The sequence below is a fragment of the Populus nigra genome, chromosome 3, assembly GCF_951802175.1.
Source record: "Populus nigra chromosome 3, ddPopNigr1.1, whole genome shotgun sequence".
NCBI classification, from domain to species: domain Eukaryota; kingdom Viridiplantae; phylum Streptophyta; class Magnoliopsida; order Malpighiales; family Salicaceae; genus Populus; species Populus nigra.
The window spans coordinates 23,874,835-23,885,030 of record NC_084854.1 but is presented as its reverse complement, the minus strand read 5'-3'; the positions used below and the strand labels follow the sequence as shown (position 1 = coordinate 23,885,030).

At 34.5% G+C, this 10,196-nt stretch overlaps 1 protein-coding gene across 1 annotated transcript; it reads left to right on the top strand.

Annotated features, from left to right (window-relative positions):
* Positions 1-875: 875 nt before the first annotated feature.
* Positions 876-9,994, top strand: LOC133690182 (putative calcium-transporting ATPase 11, plasma membrane-type). The gene is made up of 7 exons (XM_062110401.1): positions 876-1,328; positions 5,339-5,393; positions 5,499-7,459; positions 7,550-7,708; positions 8,429-8,600; positions 8,696-8,994; positions 9,466-9,994. Exons 1-7 carry the CDS (start codon positions 1,158-1,160, stop codon positions 9,766-9,768), a joined length of 3,120 nt encoding a protein of 1,039 aa, XP_061966385.1. The 5' UTR covers positions 876-1,157; the 3' UTR covers positions 9,769-9,994.
* Positions 9,995-10,196: the final 202 nt, after the last annotated feature.

Genomic DNA, 10,196 nt, shown 5'->3' with positions numbered 1-10,196 from the left:
GATTTTATTTAATTATTTTAATTATTTAATATTTTATTTATTTTTTATTAGATTATCTTATTCTCGTAAAATAATTTATGGGTTAACCTAGTTACCTTAATTTTTTTCTTTTAATTATTTTTTTAATTCCATTATTTAATATTGGATTAATTAAAAAATAAACTTCATAATTTATTTAGTTTACTTTCTATTAAGTCATTTTGGCCTAATGATATGAGAATAGTGTTTAATAGGTTAGCTCGAGTTGACTCGGTTATTTAAACTTCATGATTTATTCTAATGTCTTTTATTAGGTTGTACCAGTCTCGTGATATGAGAATAATTTTTTTTTCTATAAGGTTATCTCGATCTCATAACTCTGGTAATGAGTTTGGCAGATTGATTTGAGCTGTTTTTTATATTTTTTTAATTGATTTTTTTAATCTTATTTTATCAACATTGAGCTAATTAAGAATTAAACTTTGTTGTTTATTTTGATTTTTTTATATAAATTTATTTTAGTTTTATGATCTGGATCACAAGTTTGACATGTTAACTTGGATCGATTTTTTAAGTCATTTTATAAATGATTTTTTATTTCATTTCTATCTTTCAACATTAAATTAATTGAGAATTATACTTCATAATTTATTTTGATTTACTTTATATAAGTTTATCATAGTCTCATAAAACTGGATCACTAATTCTACATATTAATCCATATTGATATAAGTTGATCTTATTCTTCAACATTTGACTAGTTTTTTAAGTTAAATTATATTTTTAAAATTTATTTTTAACATCACTATTTAAAAATATATAAAAAATTAATTTGAAAAAATAAACAACTTTTACAAAAAAACTCTTTCGAACGACGAAGGAGACCGTATACTGAGTTGCCTGTCGCGACTTAAAAACAAAACTACCCTCTTGCATCCAGAACGTCGTCGCCACAAACTCTCTCTACTGTTTGTGCTTTCATCGCCAGATTTCATCGTATTTGTTATTAGATCGATCCATATCAAATTATCAATATACCATATCAATTCTTCTCGCTTGTCATTTCGTTGTTGGGTCACGGAACGTCTCATAATAAAACGCGTTTCTTTCACCACCAGTCTCGCAGCACCCGTAGTATAGCGCCGGTGCTGCTGTTCGGCAATTAATTGGAGAAAGATATGGACAAGTTATTGAAGGATTTTGAAGTGGAGCCGAAGAATACATCGGAAGATGCGTTAAGGAAATGGAGACGGGCTGTTACTATTGTCAAAAATCCTCGCCGGCGTTTCCGTATGGTCGCCGATCTGGCTAAGCGAGCCGCAGCCGAACGCAAAATACGCAGCATCCAGGTCTCTTTTCTCTCTCTATCATTTTTTAATATACTAGTAACAATTTGCCGTTCTTTAGATTTAAGATCAAAAAATCTGGTGATTGTTTCGAAGGACTGAGAAATGCAAGATGCGTGCTTTGTTATTTCTCCTGCTTTCTAAGTAACCAAACAGAAAATTGGGTGAAACAAAAGTCAATTGCTTTGAATTCTTTTTCAGTAAGGAATTCCAGCTATTAAAAGCTACAACTTTTTACGTTTTTCTTTTAACTATCCTTTTCCAGTAGGAAAGGAAGTGTAGCTGATTTTAATTTCTCGGGAAACAAACAGGGAGCTTAGGGTTTAGTGCTAAGATTTTGTTAATGTAAACTAACGGAAATTTAACCGTTGCTCTTTTAATTTTCGTACTGGCTGTTAATGTACTGCAAGTGGGTCCCACTTGTGTAGGCTGGAATTTCTTGGCCAATGAGTTGCTTCGACGTTGACTGTTATCTGTCCTTGACATGACGACGTGTATTGCTTGAGATCGGGTGTATTTGGTAAAGCCCGAAAAACCGCGTTTTTAGAAATATTTTTGGTATTAAATTATTTTAATGTATTAATATTTAAAAAAATAAAATTATATATGTTTTAAAACAATACTTTATTACAGTTTTAAAAACACGCCTGTTTGTAAGCTTGGAAGAATGGTTGTAATTGTTCTGTAAAATATTTTTTATTTAAAAATATATTAAAATAATTTTTTTTTATTTTTAAAAAATTATTTTTAAAATCAAAGAATTAAAATAATTTAAAATATTAATTTAAATAAAAAATAAATTTAATTTTTTTTAAAATATTTTTGAAACATGAAACTAACATCACGTTAAAGTTCTGCTTTCTAGGTGGATACAAGGAGTGCCATTAGGGTTTTGCTTTTCATCTTTTCTTTTAGTAACTAAAGCAAAACTTTTTTTTCTCTATAAATATGTTTTCTTTTTTGTCCTTTCTCATGGTGGTCCATTCAAAGACATTAATTGTAGACTTTTTTTATTCAAGTAATGGCAGGCACGAAGTTTCCTCGACATTTCCTTTGCAGCCTTTTTCTCTAAAAATGTAATCTACCCCAAAAGGGCACCTATTTTTATTTAAAAGTTTTCATGATGACGATGGCTTATTTGAATCGCTTGTTAAAGAAGTAAAACAATGTGTTTCTCAATCTAATCCTCTCATAGTGTTTGCCCCACTTGATGATGTCTTCGTTTAAAATTGTTTGCCATTTGTTGCTTCGAATCTGCTGTTTTTTTAATAATTCAATGCCAGTCTTCAACAGTTTTAAACTGATTTTAGCTGTTAAGATTGTTGTGTCCTGAGCTCACTAACTGGATATTACATCTAGTATCTATTATATTATACTGTGATAGAATACTGTGAACGTGGTATAGACACGGCTTGCAAGAATTTTGATAAAATATTATCACCGTCCCTTATATTGTGATAGAATATTGTAAACACGGTATAGACACGGCTTGCAGGAATTTTGATAAATTATTATCACCATTTTGTGCAGCAGCAGAAGTTGATGATCTGTTATTTATCTTTATCACTTTATTAAGTATAAATCTAAAAGTTCTGGGTTTTTCACAAGGTAGGCGTCAATTGTTTATCCTCTCCCACGTTACTTTGAATGGACTGTGCAAAATAATTTATTTCTTTAATTTGATCATCAAACTCTTTTTTGGTGATTTAGTTCTAGTTGAAGACCAATGTATTTTGATTTCTAATAAAAGTGTGGGATTAAAGGAAGAGGGACTGGAAAGAAAAAGACGTCAAACATGGGTGATGTGCCATAAGTTTCGAAAAAAATACATTTGGTCCTCAAACTTAAAAAATAACGTGAATTATATAATTTTGATATCTCAATATTTTTCAAATTCAATTTTGGTAAAAAGTTTATTTTTGTTATTTTTTAGTCCCTGCTTGAGAAAGGAAAGAGAGGTCGTCAGATTTCGACAGTAAAAAGAGAAACATGTTGTTGATACCCATTTAGGCAACCAAAATAGACAATATTTATGTCAAATAGTTTTATTTGATGAGAGGAGTTCATATTAAGTGTTTTTTTTACCGTTAAAGTTCGTGAAAAACAGATTTGATCTCGGGTTGATTTTTGTTTTTTCGATGGTTTTTTAAGGTCATGGATATGTTTAGTATGGTTCTTAAGGTGTTTTATAGGTGTTATGAAACAAAAATGGGTTGAAAAATAGGTTTTTGGGTCAAAAAACTAAAGCCTTGATTTTTCAACAATCATAGTGGCTGAAATTTGGGCAAATTAAACGATGCGTTGTCTTTTTTTTCCAAAAAAATTTGAGGCGGACTACATGTCATCTAGCCCAGTTGCAGCAAATAAAAAAAAGTAGAGGCTTTGCTGTTTTTTTTAATCTTTGTATGGATGAATTTTATTTTTGAAAATCAAGTTTTTTTTCCGGATAATGTTTCTAATGTGTAACATTGCATGATTTTTTTTTTATTTTTATTTTAGTCAATCAATTTAATTTGTGTCTATTTTTATTATCATTTGCTTGAATAAAAAATTATTTTAATAAATAAATTTAGTAAACATAACCAGGTAAATGTCCAGTCTTTCAAGATTAAATATCTTGATCTATATTTGTCTTTTAATTTTTTTAAATTTTATTTTTAAGTATCTTTATTGATTTTTTATTTATTAATCAGCATATATGGTTCTTAATTTATTTAATTATATGTATAAAAAAAAATTTATTTGAACTTAAATTTTTTAAATTACAAAAACACATTGAAAAAACCTTTAAATATAATTTTTTACAGGAAATAAAAATATCGGACTCACGGTGTAACTAGTTTTTAATTTATAGTTTGTAATTAGTTTACATCATCAACGATGAAATAGCTCTTTAAAATCCTGAAAGTAGATCAAATGGTTGTCTGTCGATTTTAAGCACACTCTTCTTTTAATAAAACCCTTCTGAAAATGGACAGAGAGAGACCCTCATAAAATGGTCATTCTTTTATCTTAACGAAGGCGCACATAAAATGTCCACTGATCATCTTGCCTCCAAAATAAAACACCGCATGATCTTCTTTTTACCTGGTCTTTATTTAAAGGAGTTCACCTGTAGCAGTAAAACAAGAAGCATCCTTTTCTTCCTAATGTGTAGATAATATTTTATTAAAACGCATCCAAGGGTGCAGTCATAAACTAAAATAGTAGTAAAACATGTACCGATCTAAAGAGATGTCAGAGTCAATTGTTCGCTTTTTTTAAAAAATAAATAAATTTAGTAGGTTTAAATGAGATTGTTATGCAATCCTAGTTTAATTCATAGCTTCATCCCTTTTCCATTAAATTATACTTACACATACTCTACTGAACCCATCAACAACGTCAATGATGTGCTCTTCACTCTTTTTACCCTTTCATGATCATTGGATAATTCGTCGGATACATGTTTGATTCTAGCCAATTTTCTAGCATGTAGATAAGAATGACATGGCAGGAGTTTTGGCAATTGGAAATAAGTGTCATTGTAGGAGTTTGTACCTTCTGCTTACATCCACTTAATTATTTCTAAACCTTCCCCAGCATTTCTCAATAATCTTGTGTGAACTCTTGCTTACTGGCCAGTTAGTTGAGTGTGTTGATGTCAATTACCAGTTAGTTGAGTGGATTAATTTCAACTATGATCGTTTCATCTAGTTAGCATCTAATGACCACCGTTGTAGCTGACAAACATAATATTATCTCCATGAAGACTCGTTAACATTATGAACTTCTTTTTATCACAAATGGTGAGAACATGAACATGTCTTTCATTCGAAGGGAGTTCATTACCCATTTAGAAGATGGATTTTGGGTTCATTTGAAATATTGCATGTATCATAACCATGAAATAAAGCCTGCTGCATTGAGTATTGGTAAGATGGTTTGAGGTAGCACTTAATTTGTGAAGTTCCCTATCTTTTACAGCTGTAAATGGCTGATCATCACTAACTTTTTTTATCTCTCTCAATCAGGAAAAGATACGAATTGCTCTTTATGTCAAAAGAGCAGCTCTGCAGTTCCTTGATGGTATATTGCTTGGAGCTACGACCTCCATGTAGACTAAATTTGAGTCTTAAATTGTTTACATCAAATAAATATTTACCCTTTTCGCTTTTCATTTTTGTTTGACAGCTGGAGCTGCAGCTGAAAATGCTTCTGGTCAATCTGAATACAAGATTTCAGATGAGGTTAAAGAAGCAGGTTTTGAAATTGATCCAGATGAACTTGCATCCATTGTTCGTGAGCATGGTATGAAGGGTTTGAAAAAAAATGGTGGAGTTGATGGGATTGCAGAGAAAGTCTCTGTCTCATTCGAAGAAGGTGTTCGCACTAGTGATGTATCTACCAGACAAAAGATTTATGGCTGCAACCGTTACACAGAGAAACCTCCTCGAAGCTTTTTAATGTTTGTGTGGGAAGCAATGCAAGACTTGACATTGATTATCCTTATGATATGTGCTTTGGTTTCTATAGGTGTAGGAATTGCAACTGAAGGGTGGCCAAAGGGCATGTATGATGGATTGGGAATCATACTTAGTGTATTCTTGGTAGTCATGGTTACTGCTGCAAGTGATTACAACCAATCCTTACAATTTAGGGACCTGGATAGGGAAAAGAAAAAGATTTCTATTCAGGTGACAAGAGATGGACGAAAACAAGAGATCTCCATTTATGACTTGGTTGTTGGAGATGTGGTCCAATTATCTATTGGAGACATAGTTCCAGCTGATGGGATTTACATATCAGGATACAGCTTGGTGATTGACGAGTCAAGCTTATCAGGGGAGAGTGAACCAGTGAATGTATATGAAAATAAACCTTTACTTCTTTCAGGAACTAAAGTGCAGGATGGGTCAGGAAAGATGATAGTGACTGCAGTTGGTATGAGGACTGAATGGGGAAAGCTGATGGAAACTCTTAGTGAGGGTGGAGAAGATGAGACCCCACTTCAGGTGAAGTTGAATGGGGTTGCTACTGTTATTGGAAAGATCGGTTTGGCTTTTGCTGTGCTTACATTTTTGGTGTTAACTGTGAGGTTTCTGGTGGAAAAGGCGCTTCGTCATGAGTTCACAGATTGGTCTTCAAGTGATGCGATGACACTTCTTAACTACTTTGCTATTGCAGTAACAATAATCGTAGTTGCTGTTCCTGAAGGATTACCATTGGCAGTGACTTTGAGTCTTGCCTTTGCAATGAAGAAACTAATGAATGAGAAGGCACTTGTCAGGCATCTCTCTGCTTGTGAGACAATGGGTTCTGCTACTTGCATTTGCACAGATAAGACAGGGACGTTAACCACAAATTGTATGGTGGTTGATAAGATATGGATACGTGGAAAAACTGAAGTTATTAAAAGCAGACACAGTGAAGGCATTTTAGAGATGGGAATATCTGAAGGTGTATTAAGCCTCCTGTTTCAGGTTATATTTCAAAATACTGCTTGTGAAACAAGTAAAGATGAAAATGGAAAGAACAAGATTTTAGGAACACCGACAGAGAAAGCTCTGTTTGAATTTGGCTTGCTTTTGGGCGGTGACTTTGATGCACAACGCAAAGATTTTCAGATAATGAAGGTTGAGCCTTTCAATTCTGTGAGGAAGAAGATGTCCGTGCTAGTGGCACTTCCTAGTGGGGAGCTACGAGCTTTCTGCAAAGGTGCATCAGAAATCGTATTAAAAATGTGTGACAAGTTTCTTGATGACAGTGGAAAATCAGTTCCTCTTTCTGAAGAACAGATATTGAGCATATCAGATGTTATAAATGGCTTTGCCTCTGAAGCTCTGAGAACTCTATGCTTGGCTTTTAAAGATCTAGATGACCCTGCTTATGAAGGCAGCATCCCTGATTTTGGCTACACGTTGGTAACAGTTGTTGGAATCAAGGATCCAGTGCGTCCTGGTGTCAAGGATGCTGTTCAGACTTGTCTTGCAGCTGGCATAACTGTTCGTATGGTGACCGGTGATAATATAAATACGGCCAAAGCTATAGCCAAGGAATGTGGAATACTTACTGAGGGTGGTGTGGCCATAGAAGGACCTGAGTTTCGGATCATGAATCCTCAGCAGATGAGGGAAAACATTCCCAAAATTCAGGTTTTGGAATGACTGCATTGTAAAATTTAACACTTTAGGCACATCGATTCTACTATGCATAACTGTGTTCATTGCTTTTCTGGGAAACAGGTAATGGCTCGGTCGTTGCCTTTGGATAAGCACACCTTGGTCACCAATTTGAGGAATATGTTCAAAGAGGTGGTAGCAGTAACTGGTGATGGGACCAATGATGCTCCCGCATTGCATGAGGCTGACATTGGACTTTCTATGGGCATAGCAGGAACAGAGGTCTGTCTTCCTGTAATTTTTTTTGTCATATCACTGATTCTGACGAGTTTAGAAATGTATTCTTCTTCTTTTGCTAGTTTCACTTCCTATTAGTTATTTTCATTCATGCCATAATTGTTTTTCCTTAAGCGTATATGTTTTCCTTGTAACCATGCAGCTTAAAGAGTAATTTACCAGCCTCATCTTCAAACTTAAGTAAAGTTGTCTCAAGTGTCTACCTTTTTCTTCCTTTTCTTCTTTACTCTTCAAGAAATTTAGTTCCTTGACAATGAACTCCTCTCTTTTGTAATCTCAACGGATTTTGAAGCCATTATTGCTTCTAGTTAGCAATCTTGACATCATTTTTTTAAGAGAAAAGATTTGTCTGCTTTAATTCTGACATCTGCAGTTGAAACATGATAAGAGATCTCCTTATCGTTTATTGATTGGTTCTGCACAAGAGCCACTAAGATTGAAAACTAGGTTCATTAAAAATATCATCATATTATGTTCTTGAAGTGTATCCTGCTATTTACAGTGCTGGTGCATAGTTCCGTATGGTAACATGCTCTTCATGCACTCAGCGCAAACTAAAATTGGGTAGGGTTTGTCAAGATGTTTGTCAGGTGTTTTCAAACAATTAAACTTTCATTTCTCATTCATTTCCTGAAATTGGAATTGCACCGATGCTATTGATATTCTGCTAAACACAGTCACTTCATGTTTTCATGACATTTGCAGGTTGCAAAAGAAAGCGCTGATGTCATCATAATGGATGACAATTTTACGACCATTTTAAATGTTGCTAAATGGGGTCGTGCAGTCTACATAAACATTCAAAAGTTTGTGCAATTCCAGCTAACAGTTAACGTTGTTGCTCTTGTAATTAATTTTGCCTCTGCATGCATCACAGGTGCGGTGGTTGGTGACTTCAGGCCTTTTCATCTTTTAAACATCATTATGACTGCTAAATACTACGTTGTTTTCCTCTTTTTCTTCAATTTTCAGGATCTGCTCCCCTGACTGCTGTGCAGTTGCTTTGGGTTAACATGATTATGGACACACTTGGGGCATTGGCGCTTGCTACAGAACCTCCAAATGATGGGCTGATGAAAAGGGCACCTGTAGGGAGGGGTGCAAGCTTCATTACAAAGACCATGTGGAGGAATATATTTGGTCAGAGTATCTATCAGCTGGTCATCCTTGCAGTTCTCCAATTTGATGGGAAGCGTCTTTTAGGACTTAGTGGCACAGATGCTACCACTATGCTCAATACTGTGATATTCAACACTTTCGTGTTTTGCCAGGTATGGAGTTACTGGATTGAGCCTTCTAGTTTCGATGTGCATTCTTCTTTCTCCATATTGGAATTACTTTTCATTTTATACCTGCTCAATTGTTTGACTGTAAAATGTTCAATAAACCACTGTAAACTAGCCGCTTATTTTTGAGATTGAACCGAACTCTTTTTTTTTCCCCGGGTTATAGAGCAAAACTATGTTATGCTGAGTATATTTACATTTCTGTTCCTGGAAGCCAATGTTTCCATTTCCTAAGCAGTCAATCTGTCAATGATTTCATATTACAGTAGCTCCTGATATTTCTTCTATTTAATTTTCTTTGAGGGCATTCATGCACTTATCTCCAAGTCCATTATGTTAAAAAAAAAAAAACTCCTAGTGCATAGGATCTTGGTTGGACTAAAATTGTGTGATATATGATGAATCCTCAAATTTATTGTCGAACTCAATGTTGATTCACTTCTGTTTCACTCTCAGGTGTTTAATGAAATAAACAGTCGTGATATAGAGAAGATCAACGTCTTCCGGGGCATGTTCAGCAGCTGGATATTCACAGGTGTTATGGTTATAACAGTCGTATTCCAAGTAATCATAGTCGAGTTCCTGGGAACTCTTGCAAGCACTGTGCCCTTGAGCTGGCAAATGTGGCTATTCTGCGTTTTAATTGGAGCTGTTAGCATGCCCGTTGCCGTTGTCCTAAAGTGCATTCCTGTTGAAAGAGGGAATCCTAAGCAGCATGATGGTTATGATGCTCTCCCACCTGGTCCAGACCAAGCTTAAAAAGGAACCTTCCTTTTCTTCTTCCTTCCTTTTTTTTTTTTTTTTGACTCAAAAAATCCATGACTACTTAACATGTAGGACAGTGACAGGTCTTTTGAATTGTTTTCCTCCTTCTGGGTAAAATGATGGGATGCAATCCCATCACTGCAAATACAGTCGATCATTTGAACATATATTAACGGCTTATTCACTTGAAAAAACTCCTTTTGGGTGCTCCCAGATTTCATATCTATTTCCTTCAATATCATTTGCCTTGGAAATTATTGAACATCGTTGCTTGAGTTTATAATCCCTTGGGAAATGTCACTTGGAAGAACAGAAGGTTGAGGTCCCATGCATCACAGATCCAACCTGGAATGCCTACCTGCCTTCCAATTCTTCCTCCTCTTCCATCGCTCGAGGAAAAAACTAGGCTGGGTGAGTACAAT

What these genes read in the sequence shown, in the direction of transcription:
- LOC133690182 (XM_062110401.1), top strand. Translation starts at nt 1,158, where the DNA reads ATGGACAAGTTATTGAAGGATTTTGAAGTGGAGCCGAAGAATACATCG. An exon ending in AGCTCTGCAGTTCCTTGATG is followed by an intron (nt 5,394 to 5,498) that starts GTATATTGCTTG and finishes TTTGTTTGACAG; the next exon opens with CTGGAGCTGCAGCTGAAAAT. An exon ending in TGGGCATAGCAGGAACAGAG is followed by an intron (nt 7,709 to 8,428) that starts GTCTGTCTTCCT and finishes TGACATTTGCAG; the next exon opens with GTTGCAAAAGAAAGCGCTGA.